This window comes from Salmo trutta, chromosome 36, assembly GCF_901001165.1.
Source record: "Salmo trutta chromosome 36, fSalTru1.1, whole genome shotgun sequence".
NCBI classification, from domain to species: domain Eukaryota; kingdom Metazoa; phylum Chordata; class Actinopteri; order Salmoniformes; family Salmonidae; genus Salmo; species Salmo trutta.
Window position 1 is genome coordinate 24,224,944 of NC_042992.1, and position 26,898 is coordinate 24,251,841.

General features: G+C 42.5%; 1 protein-coding gene across 3 annotated transcripts; it reads left to right on the forward strand.

The window, feature by feature from the left end:
• Positions 1–4,780: 4,780 nt before the first annotated feature.
• Positions 4,781–26,733, forward strand: LOC115175698 (metal regulatory transcription factor 1). 3 transcript variants are annotated; one of them, XM_029735143.1, is made up of 11 exons: positions 4,781–5,165; positions 7,511–8,021; positions 15,365–15,603; positions 15,990–16,121; positions 16,223–16,296; positions 17,632–17,765; positions 19,619–19,693; positions 22,880–22,937; positions 23,049–23,803; positions 25,254–25,323; positions 25,589–26,733. In XM_029735143.1, exons 2-11 carry the CDS (start codon positions 7,554–7,556, stop codon positions 25,915–25,917), a joined length of 2,334 nt encoding a protein of 777 aa, XP_029591003.1. In that variant the 5' UTR covers positions 4,781–5,165; positions 7,511–7,553; the 3' UTR covers positions 25,918–26,733. The 3 variants fall into 3 exon arrangements, with proteins under 3 accessions (XP_029591003.1, XP_029591004.1, XP_029591002.1); XM_029735142.1 differs by having other exon boundaries at positions 4,782–5,165; positions 16,223–16,302; XM_029735144.1 differs by lacking the exon at positions 19,619–19,693 and having other exon boundaries at positions 16,223–16,302.
• Positions 26,734–26,898: the final 165 nt, after the last annotated feature.

Below are 26,898 nucleotides of genomic sequence, written 5' to 3' on the forward strand. Positions count from 1 at the left end.
CAAGAATGAGATAGTGAACTATACTGAGGATGATTCCTGACCCCTCCTGTCTCAGCCTCCAGTATTTACAGTGCCTTGCAAATGTATCCATCCCCCTTGGCATTTTTCCTATTTTGTTGCATTACAACCTGTAATTTAAATTGATTTTTATTTGGATTTCATGTAATGGACTTACACAAAATAGTCCAAATTGGTGAAATGAAATGAAAACAATTATTTGTTTCAAAATATTCAAAGAAATGTATTCACCCCCTTTGCTATGAAGCCCCTAAATAAGATCTGGTACAACCAATTACCTTCAGAAGTCACATAATTAGTTAAAGTCCACCTGTGTGCAATCTAAGTGTCACATGATTGGTCACATGATCTCAGTATATATACACCTGTTCTGATAGGCCCCAGAGTCTGCAACACCACTAAGCAAGGTGCACCACCAAGCAAGCGGCACCATGAAGACCAAGGAGCTCTACAAACAGGTCAGGTCAGAGACTCGTATCTCCCTCACTAGCTTTAAGCACTAGCTGTCAGAGCAATTCACAAATCACTGCACCTGTACATAGCCCATCCAACTACCTCATCCCCATAGTGTATTTTTTTATTTATTTATCTTGCTCCTTAGCACCCCAGTATCTCTACTTGCACATTCATCTTCTGCACATCTACCATTCCAGTGTTTAATTGCTATATTGTAATTAGTTTGCCACCATGGCCTATTTATTGCCTCACCTCCCTTATACTACCTCATTTGCACATACTGTATATAGACTTTCTACTGTATTATTGACTTTCTACTGTATTATTGACTATGTTTGTTTATTCCATGTGTAACTCTGTATGTGTCGAACTGCTTTGCTTTATCTTGGCCAGGTCGCCGTTGCAAATGAGAACTTGTTCTCAACTAGCCTACCTGGTTAAATAAATAAATAAATAAATAAGAAGGGACAAAGTTGTGGAGAAAGACAGATCAGGGTTGGGTTATACATTTTTTTTATCAGAAACTTTGAACATCCCACGGAGTACCATTCAATCCATTATTAAAAAATGGAAAGAATATGGCACCACAAACCTGCCAAGAGGGCCGTCCACCAAAACTCACGGACCATGCAAGGAGGGCATTAATCAGAGAGGCAACAAAGATAACCCTGAAGGAGCTGCAAAGCTCCACAGCGGAGATTGGAGTATCTGTCCACTTTAAGCCGTACACTCCACAGAGCTGGGCTTTACAGAATTGTGGCCAGAAAAAAGCCATTGCTTAAAGAAAAAAATAATCAAACATGTTTGGTGTTCACCAAAAGGCATGTGGGAAACTCCCCAAACATATGGAAGAAGGTACTTTGGTCAGATGAGACTAAAATTGAGCGTTTTGGCCATCAAGGAAAACGCTATGTCTGGCGCAAACCCAACACCTCTCATCACCCTGAGAACACCATCCACTCAGTGAAGCATGGAGTGGCAGCATCATGCTGTGGGGATGTTTTTCATCGGCAGGGACTGGGAAACTGGTCAGAATTGAAGGAATGATGGATGGCGCTAAGTACAGGGAAATTCTTGAGGGAAACCTGTTTCAGTCTTCCAGAGATGAGACTGGGACGAAGGTTCACCTTCCAGCAGGATTATGACCCTAAGCATACTGCTAAAGCAACACTAGTGGTTTAAGGGGAAATATTTTTAAATGTCTTGGAATGGCCTAGTCAAAGCCCAGACCTCAAACCAATTGAGAATCTGTGGTATGACTTAGATTGCTGTCCACCAGCGGAACCTATCCAACTTGAAGGAGCTGGAGCAGTTTTGCCTTGAATGGGCAATAATCCCAGTGGCTAGATGTGCCAAGCTTATAGAGACATACCCCAAGTGACTTGCAGCTGTAATTGCTGCAAAAGGTGGCTCTACAAAGTATTGACTTTGGGCGGTGAATATTTTTTATTTTTTTGTCTAATTTCTTGTTTGTTTCACCCCAAAAACTATTTTGCATCTTCAAAGGTTGTGTAAATGAAATGATACAACCCCCCCCCCAAAAAAAAAATCAAATTTAATTCCAGGTTGTAAGGCAACAAAATAGGAAAAATGCCAAGGGGGGTGAATACTTTCGCAAGCCACTGTATGCTGCAATAGTTTGTGTCGGGGGGCTAGGGTCAGTCTGTTGTGTCTGGAGTATTTCTCCTGTCTTATCTGGTGTCCTGTGTGAATTTAAGTATGCCCCCTCTAATTCTCTCCCTCCAGGAGGACCTGTTACACCCTCTACAACCACTGTGATAATTATTTTTTGACCCTGCTGGTCATCTATGAATGTTTGAACATCTTGGCCATGTACTGTTATAATCTCCACCTGGCACAGCCAGAAGAGGACTGGCCACCCCTCAGAGCCTGGTTCCTCTCTAGGTTTCTTCCTAGGTTCCTGCCTTTTCTAGGGAGTTTTTCCTAGCCACTGTGCTTTTACATCTGCAGTGTTTGGTGTTTTAAGCTGGGTTTCTGTATAGCACTTTGTGACATCGGCTGATGTAAAAAGGGCTTTATAAATATAGTTTGATTTGATTACAGATGTCTTCGCTACATCTCAGAGTGAGAGTAGCTTGATCTACCACGACAATACAATGTCCTACCAACATCTCAGAACAATGGAAACAGTAATGAAGAATTCCCCAAAGTCAAGACTGACAGACTCTAAGGCCCATCACAAAGACAACCTCCCTACCTATCTGTACATTCAGGGCTATGATGCAGATGATGTCTTCCCCACAACAGAGACGGGGAACAGTTACTCTGACGTCGTCAACCCTGGCACAGGCCGACCGATATGATGACCCCAATGACTTTCAAGTCACTGTTTCTAACTCAGGACTAGATGATGGCAAAGACGTTGATGATCAAGGCTCCACTGCCTCCAATATGAACCAAACTAACTTCATGCTCTTAGGCAAAGATAAAGAAGGTGAATCAATTTACACACATTTGTAAAAAAAAAAAAATTATGAAAGATTTGGGGGCCAAATGTTGACTGTTTGCATATTGCTGATCCTTGTCTTTTTTTTCTTCATCAGTTATTGTTTATAATACACAGAGCCTACTAGAGCTGCTGCACAATCCACCATATCTAACATGGGAAGCATGACTGTAAATGCTGCTTTGACTAGGAATAAGGTACAATAATAATTGTGTTCTCCGTATTTTATAGAGTGTTAAAGCTGCATAGCGCTCTCTGAGATCCTTTGAATTACTTCGCAGGTGAGGTATTGTAAAACATTTAGCTGCATTGTCATAAAATGCCACATGCATAAGAAGTCCGTGGAGGATGTGTTTGAGGAGGGCATGGACTTCTGTGAGGTGAGACCCATTCCTATTATGGCTTTCAAAACAAATTTGTCTGTAACATGCAGTGTCAATATACTTGGTTATTGCCATGTCAGTAGTCTGAAACTAAACTGTTTATGGATGAAGTATTGTTGATGATGATTCCGCTGCTGATGATGATCACTGTTATTGGGGATGATGATGATGATTCAACTACTGCTGTTATTGATGATTCTACTGCTGCTGCTTGTTAACACAACTGATACACCATCCCACAGCTCAAGAAATCCTCGAGCCAGGTGACCTGGAATACATACAGTGCCTTCAGAAAGTATTCAGATCCCTTGCCTTTTTCCACATTTTGTTACATTACAGCCTTGTTCTAAAATGGATTAAATAAAACATTTCCCTCAGCAAACTACACAATGGTGGTGTGGAGTGCTGGAAGCTCCAGAGACTGCAGACAGAGTACTAAGTGCTCTCCCTTTAACTCGTACCAATGCCACCAGGAGTGCTGTGAGACCTGGTCTATCTCCTGTCTCAGACTTGACCGTTCTCTCAACATGCCTGTCAACTCTGCCTGCTTTGGCCTGGAGAGTCTCTCCCTCCTGGCCTTGAGTGTAACTCTACTGGGCAGTCTACTTGTTAATCTACTAACCTTCTTGTTACATTAGAATCACTTTCCAATACAGATGGTTTAGTATAGATCGACTTTACAACTAAATGCATATTTCAGGTTTGTCAGATCCACTGATTGTCATTAGTTCTTTCATGTTTTCTTGACCTGTGAATATTATGTATTGCGAAAATAAAACATGTTTTTCCCAGCTTTATGGGGGAAGGGGGGCTCATGGGTTTGAGTGGGCTGTTCTTCTGTGGGGGTTACTGCCAGGGGATACGTAGGCCTACAACTAACCAACTACTATTCACAATTATTTCTACTCAGACAATTAAACTCATACTTCAACTATGTTAATCCTTGTATTTCATCAGGATTATATCACTGTCAGGTTTACAAAAATAGGTATTTCAGATGTTGTGCAGTGTCGCTTTGGCTAAACCTTTAAAAGCCTGTTAGAGTAGTGGTCAGAAATAATTAATATTCACAAGATGGCGCTGTAGCACACTTCTATCCCAGAGCTATGGCTGTACAGGTAACTGCCAGAATAATAGAAACACTTCAGTGAATGAGGGCTACAAAGTATATTGAAACCAGGTGCTTCCACACAGTTGTGGTTCGTGAGTTAATTAAGCAATTCACATCCCATCATGCTTAGGGTCATGTATAAATTGCTGGGCAGGCAATTATTTTGGCTACCATGGCTATGCTGCTGGCTATAGGGTGACAATGCACCCATCCACAGGGCACAAGTGGTCACTGAATGGTTTGATGAGCATGAAAACGATGTAAACCATTTGCCATGGCCATCTTAGTCACCAGATCGCAACCCAATTGAACACTTACGGGAGATTCTGGAGCGTTGCCAGAGACAGGGGTTTCCACCACCATCAACAAAACACCAAGTTATGGATTTGCACGTGGAAGAATGGTGCCGCAACCCTCCAATAGAGTTCCAGGCACTTGTAGAATCTATTCCAGGGTGCATTGAAGCTGTTCTGGCTCGTGGTGGCCCATGTTGGTGTTTCCTTTATTTTGGAAGTTACCTGTAGTTTATTTCACGGTTGAGTGAGTTAATTCTGGGCGGAAAGAGGAAGCTGGATAAGTAGGCTGCTAGGGTAACTACGATGTTGCAACATTGTAACAACGGAGGAATTGGTGATTGAGTCCGGGTAAACAAAGCGGAAGACATTTTAGAAATACTTTGATGACCTTGTAGTTGTTCTTGACTGCATTTACGTGGTGAACACTCAAAACGGTGAGTAGTTTGGAATTGTTATTGAAACATGGCAACATGTATGTGTTGCGTCTGCTGAGTGAGTGCTAGTAACGTTAGCAACAAGTAAAATAGTTTTGATGATAGCTAGAGCTCACCGAGGAATGCCAAGAATGTCGTTGACTTTGTATTAGGCTACTGTAGTTTCAAACCGTTTAACCAAAAGTACGTTTAACCAATAGTATTTTTCTAATTTTTATGTGAAAAAAATGATATGCGTATGTATTTCTCATGATGGGTTACTGTTACTTGATACCAGTGGCGGTCGGTGCCGTTTAAAATGAGGGAGGACCATTTTTACTTTTCATGAGCATGGCCTTATTTCTATTACAGCATGTTGGATGACTGTCATTCATATTCCATTCAGCCAGTTCAATGTAACATCGATAGGTTCAGGCTACTTACTATACGATTCTCTAATTTTCCCTATACCCATCACGAGGTTGCTACAACCTAGCCTATGAATGAACGTTTACAAGGTAGGTGCACACAGGTGGAGAGAGAATTTTGAGGAGACTGACAGTGACGAATGGACAGACAGTGACACATTCAATAATGCCTTGCACCCTCTTGCCTGCATCTAGCGATCTAGGGTGTAATCATAAGTCTAACAGTTGCAAACAAGAGTTTGTATTGGACAAATTCAGGTATGTTTATCTCCGTTCCATTTGCTTCCGTTTAAGAAATGCTTTTCAACCAAATCGGCGGAATGAATCAAGCATATTCACAGTTCACTTTTATAGCAGCCACATTGTATTCCTTCTCGCATCTATGCACTCCCCTCCTCTCACCTTTTCCCTTCGCTTTTCGACTTCAATGCACAACAGCCTACATAGTCACCATATTAGCTAAAGTAATGTCATAGTCAACATAGCTAATAGAACTAACGCGTTATTAAACCCGCTACAATCATACAGTACATTTACAGTAGTCATTAAGCAGTTTATCACTTTAAATTATTTTTATTTTAACCTTTATTTAACTAGGCAAGTCGGTTAAGAACAAATTCTTATTTACAATGACGGCCAAACCCGGACGACACTGGGCCAATTGTTCGCCGCCCAATCACGGCCGGTTGTGATACAGCCTGGAATCGAACCAGGGTGTCTGTAGTGACGCCTCTAGCACTGAGATGCAGTGCCTTAGACCGCTGCATCACTCGGGAGCCAACACAACACTTACACCGGCGGGCCCGGTGGCAATAAATTAAGAAAACCAAAAGCATACTGTAGCAGGCTCAAGAGTGTAGGGTTTCCAAGTCACCAAGTTCAATAACCAAACACGTACAGGGAGCACAATAAGAATGCAAATTGATAATTTATTAGGGATATTTGCACACGGTGGGAAAAGGGGGGGATCCAGCAACCAGTTCACGACGGGTAATCTTACAGAGAATTCTCCCGCTTCTCACACTTCATAACACGCGTTTCCCTCTCGGCCCTCTCCCTCTTTGTGCAGCCCGCTTCTTCTTTTATCCCCAAGCTCTCAATGGCTTAATGATCCACTGGCTTGCCTCGTTGGGACAAGAAGTCCATATAAGGCTCGGGGGTGGAGTCAGCGGGCTGCAAGCTATCTTCCTTCAATCACCACTCCCCTGATCTCTCCCTGCCATCTGCCACAATACCTTGACTTGGAAGAGTTCCAATGTTGTGTTGGATAGTCATAGCCAGCTAGCTAACATAGCATCCCTCTATTTGAGCAGGGTGTTTGAGTAGGTTAAACTTGCTAGCAGTAAAACTGAAAGTGAAAAAATATTATGAAATCTTTCTCTTGCTTCTCCTTCATTTTGGAATAAATTAATTTGTTCAAAACTGTTCAACTATTGTCTTTCTCTCTTTTTGAGTCAACTACTCACCACATGTTATGCACTGCAGTGCTAGCTAGCTGTAGTTTATGCTTTCAGTACTATATTCATTCTCTGATCCTTTGATTAAGTGGGCAACATGTCAGTTCATGCTGCAAGAGCTCTGATAAGTTGGAGAACGTCCTCTGGAAGTTGTCATAATTACTGTCTAAGTGTATGGAAGGGGGTGAGAACCATGAGCCTCCTAGGTTTTGTATTGAAGTCAGTGTACCCAGAGGAGGACGGAAGCTTGCTGTCCTCCAGCTACACCATGGTGCTACCCTACAGAGTGCTGTTGAGGCTACTGTAGACCTTTTTTGCAAAACAGTGTGTTTTAAACTTATTTGGTGATGTGAATATATTTAGTATAGTTTTATTTGAAAAGGATCACTTTCTAAATGTTTTACAATTTGTATTTTTATGAAATTAACTGAGGAGCCTCAACTTCATACATTTTCTCCCCTCTCTGATGCTCTCCTTTCAGTGGCAAACCAGTTAGTGTGTGTGTGCACCTTTTGTTACCATGCATGAGGATGAATGTCCAATCCAATGAGACCATGCTCTTTGAGGAAGAGGTGGACAAGACAAGTCGGGAGGTTGAAGAGGACAATGTGTCCAGAAAGATGGTTACTGTCAACTGGGACCAATGGGACAGGTTACTGCTGCCCTCTCCACTGGACTCTGGTGTGCACAGTCTGGACACAGTGTATGACAGAACCACCGTGATGATTGAGCAAGACCCTGTGGGTTCTACAACTGACAATAAAGAGGAAGAAGAGGACCTGATGATGTATCTAGATGAGGGATTTGAGACGGAGGACCGTGGAGGTCTGGAAGACCACTGGGAGGCCATGTCACAGGGGTACATCCACCACACCATCTCCCAGGACCAGATCCAGTTCACCATCAACCCTGGTTCCACACCCATGCCCCGGCACATCCAGGGGGCTACCATCACACTACACTCTGAGTGCCCAGATACCCACCACAGCGAGGTAAGCCTTTATATCCAAAGACCTGAAGACTTGTGTTAGCTCCTTGAGCTAATGCCAAGGCTTTGGCTCAGCGGGCTAACCCGTTTCAACCCCAGTTGGTCACATAAGCCAGTTTTTTTTAATATTTTTTTATGGGGTAGATCAGCTTTAATATTGTAGATTGTGGCTTCTATCAATGAATCATTTCTAATCCCCCATATATATAATTTTTTTATTTTTTAAATATGTATATTATTTTAAATATATATTTATATATTTTCCTCCTTTATTATTTTCCCCTAACCCTACCACCCCTCCCCTAATTGGAGTAAACTAATGGACAACAATGCTTAGACTTCTACTTCCAGCTTATTTATATATATATATATATATATTTTTTTTTACGGGAACAGTATATTTTACATTAGTTGTCTAGCGTTTTGTTTTTAGTCCCAGCCTTCAGCTACCCTCAACCCCTTGCATCTATCCCTGAAGACTATCTAGTTGGAATCAAGCCAGGATCTGTAGTGACATCTCTAGCACTGAGATGCAGTGCCTTAGACCGCTCCTCCCGAGTGGCGCAGCAGTCTAAGACTTTAAAAATAGGTTCTATTTGACTCAACATTCCTTGACGTACACTAAGGCATTGTTGGCTGAATAGATGGATACAGTTCACTGCGTGATTAGTGTAATTCACCAATACATTTCTTGTTAGTCCAACAAATATTGCTATCAGGTTGTAAATCACAGCTGGCCTGGTACATTGTTTGCTGCCTCCATTCAGGATGCACTCTCAATTTCAATGACTCAATATTTTGAACAAAAACGGAAGAATGTAACTCAAGGCTGGGAATGTCAATACAATCAAATTAGCAAGGACAATGATCCCAAGTCAGTCATAACATGGCTAATAGGCTAGCGTATCTATTAATGTAGCAAGCTAAAAACATGGAGGCTAACATTAGCTAGATAGCTAGCTGTTAGGAGGATGTCATGTAATGTCATTGGAGGAGTGGGTGAGTGACTGACCTTTTCCACTCATATCATTTTTCGCTGGCTATACACAGCTAGAGATGCAGGTGTCATTTGGTTAGCAAGCAAGAACTTGAACGACTTATCCAGTTAGCACATCTTTTGCTTTTGCAAATTCACTCTGGCTAGCACTCTCGTCTGAGTGTGCCAGAGCGTAGAATAACTGATGAATTTACAAAGGCGCAACACCCGCTAGATATGAACGGTGTCAGTACACTGTAGGCAAAAAAAGTAATAGTTAGTCACGAACGCGCCTAACCAGCTCTGCTACGGCGAGTAAAATGGTCAGTGAGGTGCTCTCATTTATTTCTGGAAATAGCTATCTAGCAAGCTAGCCAACTTTAGCCAGTTAGCTTGGGTGCATACAGTACCAGTCAAAAGTTTGGACACACCTACTCATTCAAGGGTTTTTCTTTATTTTTACTATTTTCTACATTGTAGAATAATAGTGAAGACATCAACTATGAAACAACACATATGGAATCATGTAGTAACCAAAAAAGGGTTAAAAAATATATTTTAGATTTATCAAAGTAGCCACCCTTTGCCTTGATGACAGCTTTGCACACTCTTGGCATTCTCTCAAACAGCTTCACCTGGAATGCTTTTCCAACAGTCTTGAAGGAGTTCCCACATATGCTAAGCACTTGTTGGCTTCTTTTCCCTCACTCTGCAGTCCAACTCATCCCAAACCATCTCAATTGGGTTGAGGTCGGGTGACTGTGGAGGAGGTGTTTTGGGTCATTGTCCTGTTGAAAAACAAATGATAGTCCCACTAAGCGCAAACCAGATGGGATGGCGTATCGCTGCAGAATCCTGTGGTAGCCATGCTGGTTAAGTGTGCCTTGAATTCTAAATAAATTACAGACAGTGTCACCAGCAAAGCACCCCCACACCATCACACCTTCTCCTCCATGCTTCATGGTGGGAGCCACACATCTGGAGATCATCCGTTTTTTCTGCGTCTCACAAAAATCTGGCAGTTGGAACCAAAAATCTCAAATTTGGACTAATCAGACCAAAGGACAGATTTCCACCAGTCTAATGTCCATTGCTCGTGTTTCTTGGCCCAAGGAAGTCTCTTCTAGAGGTCGACCGAATATGATTTTTCAACGCCGATACCGATTATTGGAGGACCAAAAAAGCCGATACCGATTAATCAGCGTTTTTTTTATATTTAAAAAAAATAATAATAAAAAATATTTTTTGTAATAATGACAATTACAACAATACTGAATGAACACTTATTTTAACTTAATATAATACATCAATAAAATCAATTTAGCCTCAAATAAATAATGAAACATGTTCAATTTGGTTTAAATAATGCAAAAACAAAGTGTTGGAGAAGAAAGTAAAATTGCAATATGTGCCATGTAAAAAAGCTAACGTTTAATTTCCTTGCTCAGAACATGAGAACATATGAAAGCTGGTGGTTCCTTTTAACATGAGTCTTCAATATTCCCAGGTAAGAAGTTTTAGGTCGTAGTTATTATAGGACTATTTCTCTCTATACGATTTGTATTTCATATACCTTTGACTATTGGATGTTCTTATAGGCACTTTAGTATTGCCAGTGTAACAGTATAGCTTCCGTCCCTCTCCTCGCTCCTATCTGGGCTTGAACCAGGAACACATCGACAACAGCCACCCTCGAAGCAGCGTTACCCATGCAGAGCAAGGGGAACAACCACTCCAAGTCTCAGAGCGAGTGACGTTTGAAACGCTATTAGCGCGCACCCGGCTAACTTGCTAGCCATTTCACATCGGTTACACCAGCCTCATCTTGGGAGTTGATAGGCTTGAAGTCATAAACAGCGCAATGCATTGCGAAGGGCTGCTGGCAAAACGCACAAAAGTGCTGTTTTGAATGAATGCTTACGAGCCTGCTGCTGCCTACCACCGCTCAGTCAGACTGCTCTATCAAATCATAGACTTAATTATAACATAATAACACACAGAAATACGAGCCTTAGGTCAATAATATGGTTGAGTCCGGAAACTATCATCTCGAAAACAAAACGTTTTTCCTGTCAGTGAAATACGGAACCGTTCCGTATTTTATCTAACGGGTGGCATCCTTAAGTCTAAATATTCCTGTTACATTGCCAACCTTCAATGTTATGTCAGAATTACGTAAAATTCGGGCAAATTAGTTCGCAACGAGCCAGGCGGCCCAAACTGTTGCATATACCCCGACTCTGCGTGCAATGAACGCTAGAGATGTGACACAATTTCATGTTAGCAGGCAATATTAACTAAATATGCAGGTTTAAAAATATATACTTGTTTATTGATTTTAAAGAAAGGCATTGATGTTTATGGTTAGGTACATTGGTGCAACGACAGTGCTTTTTTCGCAAATGCGCTTGTTAAATCGACACCCGTTTGGCGAAGTAGGCTATGATTCAATGATAAATTAACAGGCACCGCATCGATTATATGCAACGCAGGACACGTTAGATAAACTAGTAATATCATCAACCATGTGTAGTGTCATGACGTTGCCCTCTGGGTTTTCTATGCACCATCCCCCGACCTCTATACTTCTGACACAAGGCTGTGTGAAGGCGGTCGTAAAATTCCAAAGGAGAATGTCCTGCCTCATGGCCCCAGTATAAAGAGAGTGTTTTCATGGAGAGAACAAAGGATTCTTCCACCTCACAGAATTGGAGAACCGAACGACATTTATGTTCTGGAGAAGGTATAAAAGATCGGTGAAGAATCCAGCTACGAACTGGTCCACTTGGTACAATTTTGTGAGGCTCATTGGATACAATATGGCCATATTACCATTCTAAGGTTTATATACTAGCCTCAGCGATGAGACTTACATCTAATGGTTGTATAAATTGATTTAATAAGATTAAAGCTATTTGGAATATTTTGAGATGCTATGTACTGATGTTAATGTGGGAGAATTGTATTTCTGTACAAAGCTTAACTCAGTCATCGGCACGCCCCCAGGGACACAGACAGGACAAGGCGTCATGTGACAGCTTTTCTATGTTCAGTATAAAACCCCCACGCAGAATTTCTTTCTTTAGACCAGCTTACCTCAGAAGAGAGAGCCAAGGTTTGACCATGCATTCCTCGACTGAACTTTAACCATACCACGTGGTTAAACTTTTAGACTATCGATACCGACAGAATAATAGCAAGTCTTTGATATTAATTACTGGTCTGCAGCTAGAAATACGGGATCATTGAACGCGAAGACCTACGAAACATCCATTCTATAACGACATGAACGAATGTTGCTTTGAAAGATCCATTCTAACCGAGAGAGAGAGAGAACGCGGACAAAAACTCTCCAACAGGACAAAAAACTCTCCAACAAGGATCCCGACGACACACTGAGCATAAATATATATTGATTGCAATTGTTCCCGAATGAGTGAGCGTTCATGTGCAAAGGATTAGCATATCAATTGTTAATATTTATCAACTCTGTTGTGCCTTCTCCGCTTCCCCCAACCCCTTGTTTGTTTAACATGCCGCCATGCCGGTTTAGCCCACTAGGGCACATTACTCTACCATTTCTTTGTAACGATAACTACTGTTTGTATGCTTTCTGTGAATTACTTAGTTTAGTAAATAAAGAATTTTAAGACAATTGATGTATGGCTGACTTAGTGAAGACTGGGTTCATGCAGATAACAACAATTTACGACGTTTGGAATGAGACTGGACGCGAGGTAAAATACACCATTTAAACCAGAAGATAATCGGTCAGATACTATAATATAATGTTATAATATAGGAAAGTTATATTAGGAAAATTCTAACTTTGTAATCTGAATATTTTCCTTGGTGCCCCGGTCTCCTAGTTAATTACAGTTAAACGATTAATCAGTTTAATCGCGTAATAATAATTACAGGGAGTTATTTGATAAACATGTCTTCAGTTTAATGGTGCCCAAAGACACGACAGTAGTTAACTAGTGATTATGTTAAGATTGATCGTTTTTAATAAGATAAGTTTAATGCTAGCTAGCAACTTACCTTGGCTTCTTACTGCCCTCGCATAACAGGTAGTCAGCCTGCCATGCAGGCTCCTCGTGGAGTGCGATATAAGGCAGGTGGTTAGAGCGTTGGACTAGTAACCGGAAGGTTGCAAAAACGAATCCCCGAATCCCCCCTGAACAAGGCAGTTAACCCCTGTTCCTAGGCCGTCATTGAAAATAAGAATGTGTTTTTAATCTGACTTGCCTAGTTAAATAAAGGTGTAAAAAAAATAATAATAATAATTTAAAAAAATAGGCAAATCGGTGGCCAAAAATACCGATTGTTATGAAAACTTGAAATCGGCCCTAATTAATCGGCCATTCCGATTAATCGGTCGACCTCTAGTCTCTTATTATTATTGGTGTCTTTTTAGTTGCGGTTTCTTTGCAACAATTATACCATGAAGGACTGATTCACTTCTATCACTCCAGTGTTAATGCTAAATTGTAATTATTTTGCCTCAATAGCCTATTTATTGCCTTACCTGACAACTCTTCTACATTTGCACACACTGTACATAGATTTTTTCTATTGTGTTATTGACTGTACATTTGTTTAACTCTGTTGTTTTTGTTGCACTGCTTTGCTTTATCTTGGCCAGGTCACTGTTATAAATGAGAACTTGTTATCAACTGGCCTACCTGGTTAAATAAAGGTGAAATAAATAAATACAATTCAGTCTCTGAACAGTTGATGTTGAGATGTGTCTGTTACTGGAACTCTGTGAAGCTTTTATTTGGGCTGCAATTTCTGAGGCTGGTAACTCAAATGAACTTATCCTCTGCAGCAGAGGTAACTCTTCTTTTCCTGTGGCGGTCCTCATGAGAGCCAGTTTCATCATAGCGCTTGATGTTTTTTGCGACTGCACTTGAAGAAAACTTTCAAAGTTCTTGAAATGTTCCTTATTGACTGACCTTCATGTCTTAAACAAAAATTGCACATAAGCCTGTTTTGATATCTGAGCATGTTCTGTATTTATTTGGACATGTTGTCCGGAAAACACACTCCTGGTATTCTGGTTGTGAGGAGGAGAGGCGCCATTGCTCATTCACATACACTGAGTATACCAAACATTGGCAACACCTTCCTAATATTGAGTTGAACCCCCCCTTTGATGTTCTTTGGTTGGTGGACCATTCTTGATACACACAGGAAACTGTTGAGTGTGAAAAACCCAGCAGCGTTGCAGTTCTTGACACAAACCGGTGTGCCTGGCACCTACCGTACTCTGTTCAAAGGCACTTACATTTTTTTGTCTTGCCTACTCACCCTCTGAATACCACAAATACACAATCAATGTCTCAAGGCTTAAAAATCAGGTGTTCTTAATGTCCCGGCCATTATGTCCTGAAGGATGTTGCAAGGCTATAGCCAGGCAGAGAGCCATTTGTAGTATTCTTTTAAATGACACCATGTTGAGAGTGTAGGCATCAACCCTTAGGGCAAACATTACATCGGGTTGGTCAGGCTCACACGTGATGTCATATGATGTGCATTCTCAATCTGTGAATAACTGACAGACCCTCTTTGGCATATCACATATACACTCTAAGAAAAACATGTTCTTTGGCTGTCCTCATAGGAGAACCCTTTTTGGTTCCAGGTAAAATCATTTTGGGTTCCATGTAGATAGAATCCTCTGTGCAAAAGGGTTCTTCATGGAACCCAAAAGGGTTCTGCCAGGAACGAAAAAGGGTTTTTCAAAGGGTTCTCTTATGGGCACAGCCGAAGAACCGTTTTAAGTTCTAAATAGCACCTTTTTTTCCTAAGAGTGTAGAACATGGAAGGGAGTAAGATGTCATTAAGTCACATCACTGAGAAGATCGACCATGCTAGGTTAGCAGCAGCAGCAGCACCATATTCTGTGAAGGCGACATGCCAACTGTTATGATGAAGTCAGTGAGTGAGAGGAAGAGACAGGAGAGGGGATTGGTTTGGGGCGGTGAAATTGGGCCAGCACGGGAGCTAGCTCTGAAGCTTCTGTTTTCCCTCATCAGCCTCTCCCATCCAGAACCAATGAGTCATTATCTCAAGTTCTCTGCAGATGTCGAGATGAGAGGAATATTTCACTGCTCTCTATGCTCTACAGCCTCTTGGTTATCTTTCTGTGAAGCTAATTAGGTCTCATTCATACATGTGCACTTCAGTCTTCTCATATAAACCAATACAGCTAATTCATTTCCAGACTTGATGTAATGCTTGTCAAGTGTTACGTATCGGTAATTGCCATGAACACTTCCTACATGTTAAGCGTATGTTTATGTGGCGGTGTTCCATCTTTTCACATAGTTTATATAACAACTCCTTGCCTGTCTGTTCTGCAGGTGAAGCGTTACCAGTGTCTATACGAGGACTGTACTCGTACCTACAGCACAGCAGGGAACCTGCGGACCCACCAGAAGAGACACAGAGGAGAGTACACATTTGTCTGCAACCAGTTGGGCTGTGACAAGGCCTTCCTCACCTCCTACAGTCTGAAGATCCACGTCCGCGTTCACACCAAGGAGAAGCCCTTCGAGTGTGATCAACAGGGCTGTGAGAAGGCCTACAACACACTGTACAGGTAAGTTAGACCAGTGTTTTCCTTCCAAGCCATTGAATAGGCAGAGTAGATACTCCAACCTAGCTGTCTTTCATCCCCACATATGTTTTCTTAAGAGATTATTTCCAGGCCCACTGGCACCAAAATTGTCAACTGAAAGCAATCGTAGTCAAACGATATTAGGGGATAGTCTTCCTGCCATGGATCAAGACAAGTGTCACGTGATGATGTTTCATAAGTTCAGCACTCTCCTGACCCCCCCAAACTCAAAGTTAATGAACATATCCTAGTGGCCTTTGGTATGCTGACCCCAAGTAAAGCCACAGCTCTGTGACTATCTGTTGGTGTGCTGAACTGCAAACATCAGCCGTGTTAGATCCATCTGTTGTGATTGTGTTGATGTGCAGGCTAAAAGCCCACCAGAGACTGCACACAGGGAACACGTTTAACTGTGAGTCAGATGGATGCACCAAGTACTTCACCACCCTGAGTGACCTGAGGAAACACATCCGGACACACTCCAAGGAGAAGCCCTTCAGGTGAGCTCACAAGATTTCAGTGGGTTGAGTGAACAAATGAATGCATGCACGAATGCATAAATGGACATAAATAACCTCATTTTGTGTTGTTTTCTCCCCAGGTGTGATAATCCTGGCTGTTACAAGACTTTCACCTCTAGTGACCATCTCCAAACACACTTCCTGGGACACACAGGTACAGGTGTGTATGACAGGAATTGTGGGGATACATAGCATGTTCCTTTAGCTCAAAGCCTGTTTAATTTGAAATACGACTAGGGAGAGTTGAAAACCGCTTGTCCAGAGATTCAGATACAACAATACGTTCCAGCACTTCTCTTTCCTCCCTGCTACACTTTATTGAGTATTCCTAATGGAGTATGGCTTCCTCTACTGTGTGTGTGTTGAAAACATCAGTTTATTTCAGCCCACTAGATAGGCCTTAGAACCGCTCATCTCCCCAGATTCTTATGGCCCATTTATTCTCCTAACGCCCAGTCATTGAATCCTGGTGAGCCTATTTATCCACATCCAGCAGAGTGCTGAGATCACACACACATAAGAGGATGGCTTCAATGTAGCAGATACTTGCTATGGCATGGAATGTAGAGTAGAGACACTACCCATTGACAACCCTGAAAGTGCATAATGACACACACACACACAAAACAGTCCCAAAAGTCCAAACCCCATCAATCTGGTGCTTCAGCCAGGCTCAAGCAAATGCTCATGTATTTGTAGTAATTCAAATACTATTTGAACCCAAGTCTGATTGCTGCTGCTGTTGTTGTGGTGGAGCTTGGTGGTGAATAACACAGCTATTAATACTGCTGCTTCCTCTGGGGCCCTGGCTCTCTCTCTCACACACACACACACACACACACACACACACACACACACACACACACAGATCAAATATACACACACATACATACTTGTTTCTTCTCACACTCCATTCTGACTATAACACTGGCTGTCATTTGTCTTTCTAGCCTGTTCCTCTGATACCAGATAACCCAACAAACTCTTCCTCTCCAAGGAGCTATGAGTATCAGATGGGGTCTCTTTAGTTAACCATTGCATGTGATCTGTGAATGCATGGAGACATCTGTAAACTCACATTGATATCAGAGGCTGAGGAAACAGTCAGCTGTTTAGTTGGCTTCCCACTGGAAGTTTCCATCTGTAAGATGTAGAACTGCTTGTCTGTGCGTGCCTGTTTCTCAGACAATGTTAGTGGCTTGAACCTCCTTGCCCTTTTCCCCAAAAAACACAGGCCTCAAGGCACTAAAAAGTCAACGTCACCATAGTCATGCTATTAATGTTCCTAGTCATTATGCATGGGCTTGTATATTGCTGACAGTATTTCTATATCCTCTCACCTTCAACCATGAGGCTAAGAGTTGTGGATGCAAATTACCTTTCTATCTCCAAGCTGGGACTATCTCAAATTATGGGGCTGTAAGCAACAAGGTCGGCTGCTGTATAAGAGAGACCAATAAAAGTAATGTGTGTGTGTTATTTCTCCTAGGCGAGCCACCCCTCCTTCAGGTGGACACAGATGGTGATAACTCCCTAAGCTCCTCCAACAGCCTGAGGGACAACATCAAAGGTCACGACCCTGGACCGTCAGCTGACATCACTGACAGCCACTCTCTCACAGAGGTGAGTCCTCCCACCATGTGACTGAAAATGGCACTTAATGATGTTTTGACAATGACACATTTCATCTGTTTCTGTCTCATACAGTACCTTGCGAAAGTATTCACCCCCTTGGCATTTTTCCTATTTTGTTGCCTTACAACTTGGAATTTAAATGGATTTTTTGGGGGGTTTGTATCATTTGATTTATACAACATGCCTACCACTTTGAAGATGCAAAATATTTTCTCTTGTGAAACAAACAAGAAATAAGACACAAAAACTGAACTTGAGCGTGCATAACTATTCATCCCCCCCAAAGTCAATACTTTGTATAGCCACCTTTTGCAGCAATTACAGCTGCAAGTCTCTTGGGGTATGTCTCTGTAAGCTTGGCACATCTAGCCACTGGGATTTTTGCCCATTCTTCAAGGCTAAACTGCTCCAGCTCCTTCAAGTTGGATGGGTTCCGCTGGTGTACAGCAATCTTTGTCATACCACAGATTCTCAATTGGATTGAGGTTTGGGCTTTGACAGGGCCATTCCAAGGAATTTAAATGTTTCCCCTTTTTCCACTCAAGTGTTGCTTTAGCAGTATGCTTAGGGTCATTATCCTGCTGGAAGGTGAACCTCTGTCCCAGTCTCAAATCTCTGGAAGACTGAAACAGGTTTCCCTCAAGAATTTCCCTGTATTTAGCACCAGCCATCATTCCTTCAATTCTGATCAGTTTCCCAGTCCCTGCTGATAAAGAAACAACTGCACAGACTGATGCTGCAACTACCATGCTTCACTGTGGGGATGGCATTCTCGGGATGATGAGAGGTGTTGGGTTTGCGCCAGACATAGCGTTTTCCTTGATGGCCAAAAAGATACATTTTAGTCTCATCTGACCAGAGTACCTTCTTCCATACGTTTGGGGAGTTTCCCACATGCCTTTTGGCGAACCACAAACATGTTTGCTTATTCTTTTCTTTAAGCAATGGCTTTTTTCTGGCCACTCTTCCGTAAAGCACAGCTCTGTGGAGTGTACGGATTGAAGTGGTCCTATGGACAGATACTCCAATCTCTGCTGTGGAGCTTTGCAGCTCCTTCAGGGTTATCTTTGGTCTCTTTGTTGCCTCTATGATTAATGCCCTCCTTGCCTGGTCTGTGAGTTTTGGTGGGCGGCCTTGTCTTGGCAGGTTTGTTTTGGTGCCATATTCCTTAAATTTTTTAATAATGGATTTATGTTCAAAGTTTCTGATATTTTTTTATAACCCAACCCTGATCTGTACTTCTCCACAACTTTGTCCCTTACCTGTTTGGAGAGCTCCTTGGTCTTCATGGTGCTGCTTGCTTGGTGGTGCGCCTTGCTTAGTGGTGTTGCAGACTCTGCGACCTTATAGAACATGTGTATATATACTGAGATCATGCAACAGATCATGTGACACTTAGATTGCACACAGGTGCAATCTATTTAACTAATTATGTGACTTCTGAAGGTAATTGGTTGCACCAGATCTTATTTAGGGGCTTTATAGCAAAGGTGGTGAATACATATGCACGCACCACTTTTCTGTTTTTTTTGTAGAATTTTTTTAAACAAGTAATTTGTTTCATTTCACTTCACCAATTTGGACTATTTTGTGTATATCCATTACATGAAATCCAAATAATAATCAATTTTAATTACAGGTTGTAATGCAACAAAATAGGAAAAACGGCAAGGGGGATGAATGCTTTTGCAAGGCACTGTATGTGTCAAGTCTATTACTGATCCAATATCAATACAATCAATACATTTGCTCTATTTTTCTCCAGTTGAAATCTGTTCTCAACTTGCGGTTATCTCTAATCACCTCTTATAATCAATAAATAATCATGTTTTGAAACACAGGATTTGAATCCTCGTTCCCCATGTCTCAGTGATATGAGCCTGATTTCCACTGATTCTCAGCTCAGAGAAAATAATGTAAGTCATTTTGTACCTCTTTCTTTCCACATTTTCAATATCACACACTGAGTCTGAATAAATATATCACCATTCAATATGTCTTAAAGACATGTATACACTTAGCACTATGCTATTGGCTATACAGACGCTATTAGAGACCACAGCCATGTCTCTGGGCTAACTATACATGTCAATGTTGTTCATACTGTATGGTAATGTAAATATAATATGGTAACTAAGACATGTACTGTACAGTGCCTTCGGAAAGTATTCAGACCCCTTGACTTTTCCCAGCCTTATTCTAAAATGGATGAAAAGATAAATAAAAAATCCCCATAATGACAAAGCAAAAACAGGTTGTTAGAAATGTTTGCTAATTTATTACAAATAAAAAACGGAAATATTACATTTACATAAGTGTTCAGATCCTTTACAGCTATTTTCAGGTCTCTCCTGAAAATGATGATAGATTGGGTGCAAGTCCGAGCTCTGGCTGGGCCACTCAAGGACATTGAGAGACTTGTCTCCAAGCCACTCCTGCATTGTCTTGGCTGTGTGCTTAGGGTCGTTGTCCTGGTGGAAGGTGAACCTTCGCCCCAGTCTGAGGTCCTGAGTGCTCTGGAGTAGGTTTTCATCAAGGATCTCTCTGTACTTTGCTCCGTTCATCTGTCCCTCGATCCTGACTAGTCTCCCAGTCCCTGCCGCTGAAAAACATCCCCACAGCATGATGCTGCCACCACCATGCTTCACTGTAGGGATGGTTACAGGTTTCCTCCAGACGTGACGCTTGGCATTCAGGCGAAAGAGTTCAATCTTGGTTTCATCAGACCAGAGAATCTTGTTTCTTTAGGTGCCTTTTGGCAAACTCCAATCGGGCTGTCATGTGCCTTTTACTGAGGAGTGGCTTCCGTCTGCCCACTCCACCATAAAGGCCTGATAGGTGGAGTGCTACAGAAATGGTTGTCCTTATGGAAGGTTGTCACATCTCCACAGAGGAACTCTGGAGCTTTGTCAGAGAGACCATCGGGTTCTTGGTCACCTCCCTGACCAAGACCCTTCTCTCCCGATTGCTCAGTTTGGCCTGGGCGGCCAGGTCTAGGAAGAGTCTTGGTGGTTCCAAACTTCTTCCATTTAATAATGATGGAGGCCACTGTTTTCTTGGGGACCTTCAATGCTGCAGACATGTGTTGGTACCCTTCCCCAGATCTGTGCCTCGACACAATCCTGTCTCGGAACTCTACGGACAATTACTTCCACCTGATGGCTTGGTTTTTGCTCTTACATGCCCTGTCAACTGTGGGACCTTATATAGACAGGTGTGTGCCTTTACAAATCATGTCCAATCAATTGAATTTACCACAGGTGGATTCCAATCAAGTTGTAAAAACATCTCAAGGATGATCAATGGAGACTGCATGCACCTGAGCTCAATTATGAGTCTCGTAGCGAAGGTTCTGAATACTTACAGTGCCAGTCAAAAGTTTGGACACCTACTCATTCCAGTGTTTTTATTTGTACCTTTTTTGTACATTGTAGAATAATAGTGAAGACATCAAAACTATGAAATAACACACATGTAGTAACCAAAAAAGTGTTAAACAAATCAACATTTATTTTATATTTGAGGTTCTTCAAAGTAGCCACCTTTTGCCTTAATGACAGCTTTGCACACACTTGGCATTCTCTCAACCAGATTCATGAGGTAGTCACATGGAAATCATTTCAATTAACATATGGCCCTTGTTAAAAGTGAATTTGTGGAATTTCTTTCCTTCTTAATGTGTTTGAGCCAATCAGTTGTGTCGTGACGAGGTAGAGGTGGTATACAGAAGATAGCCCTATTTGGTAAAAGGCCTAGTCCATATTATGGCAAGAACAGCTCAAATAAGCAAAGACATGAAGATAAGTCAATCTGGAAAATGTCAAACCTTTAAAGTTTCTTCAAGTGCAGTCGCAAAAACCATCAAGAGCTATGATGAAACTGGCTCTCATGAGGACCGCCACAGGAACGGAAGACCCAGAGGATAAGTTCATTAGAGTTAACTGCACCTGAAATAACAGCCCAAATAACAGACACCATCTCAACATCAACTGCTCAGAGGAAACTGTGTGAATCAGGATTTCATGGTCGAATTGCTGCTAAGAAACCACTACTAAAGGACACCAATAATAAGAAGAGACTTGCTTGGGCCAAGAAACACGAGTGGAAATCTATCCTTTGGTCTGATGAGCCCCAATCTGAGATTTTTGGTTCCAACTGCATGTCTTTGTGAGACGCAGAGTAGGTGAACGGATGATCTCTGCATGTGTGGTTCCCACCGTGAAGCATGGAGGAGGGGGTGTGCGGGTGCTTTGCTGGTGATACTGTCTGTGATTTATTTAGAATTCAAGTCACACTTATCCAGCATGGCATTCTGCAGCGATACGCCATCCCATCTAGTTTGCGCTTAGTGGGACTATCACTTGTTTTTCAACAGGACAATGACCCAAAACACCTCCAGGCTGTGTTAGGGCTATTTGACCAAAAAGGAGAGTGATGGAGTGCTGCATCAGATGACCTGGCCTCCACAATCACCCAACCTCAACCCAATTGAGATGGTTTGGGATGAGTTGGACCGCAGAGTGAAGGAAAAGCAGCCAACAAGTGCTCAGCATATGTGGGAACTCCTTCAAGACTGTTGGAAAAGCATTCCTCATGAAACTGGTTGAGAGAATGCTAAGAGTGTGCAAAGCTGTGATCAAGTCAAAGGGTGGCTTCTTTGAAGAATATAAAATATATTATGATTTGTTTAACACTTTTTTGGTTACTACTTGATTCCATATGTGTTATTTCATAGCTTTGATATCTTCACTATTATTCTACAATGTAGAAAATAGTAAAAATAAAGATAAACCCTGAATGAGTAGGTGTGTCCAAACTGTTGATGGGTATTGCATGTAAATAAGGTATTTCAGATTTCTATTTTTAAGGACTTTGCAAAAAAACTAAAAATATGTTTTCGCTTTGTCATTATGCGGTATTGTGGGTAAATTAATGAGGGAACAAATTCATTTAATACATTTCAGAATAAGGCTGTAACGTAACAAAATGTGTAAAAAGTCAAGGTCTGAATACTTTCCGAATGCACTGTATATGTTTTGATCAAGGCAACTGTAGGCTGGCTTTTCTAACGTTACTCTGCTGCTGTCTTGTCCCTGTGGCAGTCTGATGCCCTGGATCTGATGTTTGAGTTGCTGTTTCAAGACAAGCCCCAGACACAGGGTGAGTACTGTGCTATGTTGTGGTGAACACCACCAGTGCTTTGTCGTCTAAATGCCTTGTCTCCTGTTTAGCCCTTCAAACCCTTTATTTCCTCTCCCCTATTTTCTCCAGGTGTGTTGTCGTTGGCAGTGCCATCATGTAGTTTGGAGAACCCATCTCCAACCGTGGTGCTCCCAGAAGCATCTCCCTGTTTTATCTCTACCTGTCCTGCCCAATCTGACTCTCTCCCTGGTGAACCCTGTCCTGTACCCCAGCCCGTCGCTGTCCTCACCCCTGGTGAACCCTGTCCAGTTCCTGTCGCTGTCTCTCCCATGATCAGTGAAATAACTAAACATGATGTGAATCCAGAACAGCTGTCCAACCAGAGCCTATTACAACAGCCAGCCGCATCCGTCTATTATCAACCTAGCTCCAATCAGAGCCTACTACCACAGCCAACCAACCAGAGCCTCCTTCCACAGCAGAACCTACGACTAGAGCCAACCACCACCCTCCATTCACAACCAGGCTCCATCCAGCGCCTCCTACTAGAGCCAACCACCACCCTCCATTCACAACCAGGCTCCACCCAGAGCCTCCTACTAGAGCCAACCACCACCCTCGATTCACAACCATGCTCCACCCAGAGCCTACTACTACAGCCAGCTGAGACACCTTCCATCTATTCGCAACCAGGCCCATACCCTCCACCCCCCAGCTCCTCCATCCAGGCCCCACTAACATCCCTTTCCCTGGGGCACTTTGCTCCTCCTACTGTCCCTGCCCAGAGTACCCTCCAGCCCCTGACCTTGTCCACACAGAACCTCCAGTGGCTGTTTAACAGTGTCAATGACCAGAGGCAGCGGGACACACAGACACAGCTATTAGTAAGTCATCATTAACAAGTTACTAATACGTTATTATAATTATTACAAGTTAGGCCCGTTATAAGCTACACTACATGACCAAAGTATGTGGACACCTGCTTGTCGAACATCTCATTCCAAATTCATGGGCATTAATATGGAGTTAGTCCACCATTTCTTGCTATAACAGCCTCCACTCTTCTGGGAAGGCTTTCCACTACATGTTGGAACATTGCTGCGGGGACTTGCTTCCATTCAGCCACGAGCATTAGTGAGGTCGGGCAGTGATGTTGGGTGATTAGGCCTGGCTCGCAGTCGGCTTTCCTATTAATCCCAAAGGTGTTCGATGGGGTTGAGGTCAGGGCTCTGTGCAGACCAGTCAAGTTATTCCACACCGATCTCGACAAACCATTTCTGTATGGACTTCACTTTGTGCACGGGGCATTGTCATGCTGAAACAGGAAAGGGCCTTCCCCAAACTGTTGCCACAAAGTTGGAAGCATAGAATCATCTGGAATGTCATTGTATGCTGTAGTGTTAAGATTTCTCTTCACTGGAACTAAGGGGCCTAGCCTGAATCATGAAAAACAGCCCCAGACCATTATTTCTCCTCCACCAAACTGTTGGCACTATGCATTGCGGCAGGTAGCGTTCTCCTGGCATCCGCCAATCCTAGATTAGTCCGTCGTACTGCCAGATGGTGAAGCGTGATTCATCACTCCAGAGAACACGTTTCCACTGCTCCAGTCCAATGGTGGCGAGCTTTACACCAAGCCAGACGACGCTTGGCATTGCGCATGTTGATCTTAGGCTTGTGTGCGGCAGCTCGGCCAAGGAAACCCATTTCACGAAGCTCCCGATGAACAGTTCTTGTGCTGACGTTGCTTCCAGAGGCAGTTTGGAACTCGGTAGTGAGTGTTGCAACCGAGGACAGACGATTTTTTGCGCTACGCGTTTCAGCACTCGCCAGTCCCGTTCTGTGAGCTTGTGTGGCCTACCACACAACGGGTGTGGCTGAAATAGCCAAATCCACTAATTTGAAGGGGTGTCCACATACTATATATATAAATAGTGTATTATAACAGCTAATACATTTAGGTTTGCTAGCAGATGTTGGTCTAATAATATCACATTCCTTCATGTTTTTGTAGGCACATTTTTTATGAATTGATCTTTTTGTTGTCAGTATTGTTGGTATTTATTGGTGTCATTATTCTAGATGATTTATTGAAACCTGGAGTGCAGTAAAGCCAGCTAATTAGAATATGGAGGGTTGTCCAATCACTGGCCTTTTCATTAGGATATGGAGAGTCCCAGTCCAATCACTGGCCTGCTGGATCTCATCCAGTCCAGCTGTTCATTGACCATCAGTTGTTTTAATGAAACTATTCCTCTTTTTAGCCACGAGGCATTGATATTCTGTTAATCATATGCTGAACATTCTGTCTTCTCTTGTCCTGTTGTATTTCAGCAACAACACAGTGGCTCGACACTAGAGAAGCTCTATTTCACCACAGCAATACCTATGGGAGGGAACACAGGTCATTTACTGAGATTCATCCTTTACTTCGTTATACTTACCGATATTAACCTCTGATGTATTTAGGTGTGCTTTTTACACTAGTATTCTACATTTTGATAATTTCAATGATTTTGACCGCTAAACATTATCAGTTGCAGAGCTGTAGATATTGTAATGCTAGCTACAGGACCGTATCTGTGAGGTTGTTGCACTGTACAATATTTATGGATGTATGACTTTTTAAAACCGTTATTTGACGTGCCCTCGGTCTTGTTGTGTTCTAGGGACAGCTCTGCAACAGCTAGGCCTGCGTCTGCCTGTCATCGTCATCAGACAGGGAGAGTCATGCCAGTGTCGGTGCCCCTGCAGAGACGGCAGCACAGCATCAGACACAGAGAAACAGACTGGTTGTCAACCTACTGGTGAACCCTCTGGTGCCCAGGTCAAGCAGCCCCAGGACCTATCAACCCAGGACCCACCACCCCAGCCCCCCCAGCCCCAGGACCCACCACCCCAGCCCCCACCACCCCAGCCCCCTCAGCCCCAGGACCCACCACCCCAGCCCCCTCCACCACAGCAGCCTCAACCGCCACCTCCACCTGTACCTCCCTGATGAAAATTCAAGTCAACCTTTTGATACTGAAGAAACTGTTCCTGTTACTTATCCACCTGAGACATCTTTATATGCACTGTACTGTGTACTTAACTCTCTGTTGTTAATACCTAGTTCAGGATCAGGTATCCCTACCCTGTCCTCATAACCTTAACCAACAGTAACCCCATACTAGTTGCTGAGGGTAGAAAGCAATCAAATGCTGCATTTCAGTGTAGATCAGGTCAATGCAGGTTATCTACAGTGTTTTATTTTGATTTATGACATGTCTGGTAGCGTTTAATTATGAGTTGGGCTAGAACACTGGCTGGCCGCTGAGTGTAGTGTGGAAAACATTTGACTCAAGCACAAATCCTCCCTAGCAATATTCCACTTTACATCTAGTCCCGCTGGAAACATTAAGGGTGACATTTATTTTTGATGGCGGAGAAAGAATAAACGCTGCACGGGGAATATCACTCCCCATGCAGTACTTGGCATTGCAGTGTATTGTCAAATGTGTGTGAAATGCAAAATGTTCTGGGATGGTGTGTGTCATGTATCCGTTCCATTTCATTATGAACCTACAAATGATCTGGAGATGTTGTAAATGCTGCTATAACAATACAGTGTATATAGACACGAGCAAACTAACCTGTCAAAGAACAAATTGAGTTTTTCTTGAATGTTCACAATATAACCGTTTTTAACATTTCATTTTCTATGTAATGTCATCTGTTTATTTACTTACTGCCATTTTGATCAGAGGGACAGGTTAGCTGAGGTGACTGCATCGGGCTCCGAAGAGTTTATTATACATTTTTTCAGAACAAAAAATCCCTTTGATTTTGCCTCTTTGGATCTTGTTGTGCATTATTGAACTAGCTTAATGGGCTTCCTGTTTTTAAGTGCTTTGGTTTGGAACTCTGACTGGCAGAATTCCCTTGATGATGTTGCCCTGGCCAACCCTGCTGACTTTAGATGCATTTCCTTTATCTCTCT

Bases quoted from the DNA above. Each gene is read 5' to 3' on its own strand.
- LOC115175698 (XM_029735142.1), top strand. From the start codon at position 7,554: ATGAGGATGAATGTCCAATCCAATGAGACCATGCTCTTTGAGGAAGAG. The intron at 17,766-19,618 runs GTGAGTCCTCCC...TTTGAAACACAG, and splicing joins ACAGCCACTCTCTCACAGAG to GATTTGAATCCTCGTTCCCC. The intron at 25,324-25,588 runs GTCATTTACTGA...GTTGTGTTCTAG, and splicing joins ACCTATGGGAGGGAACACAG to GGACAGCTCTGCAACAGCTA.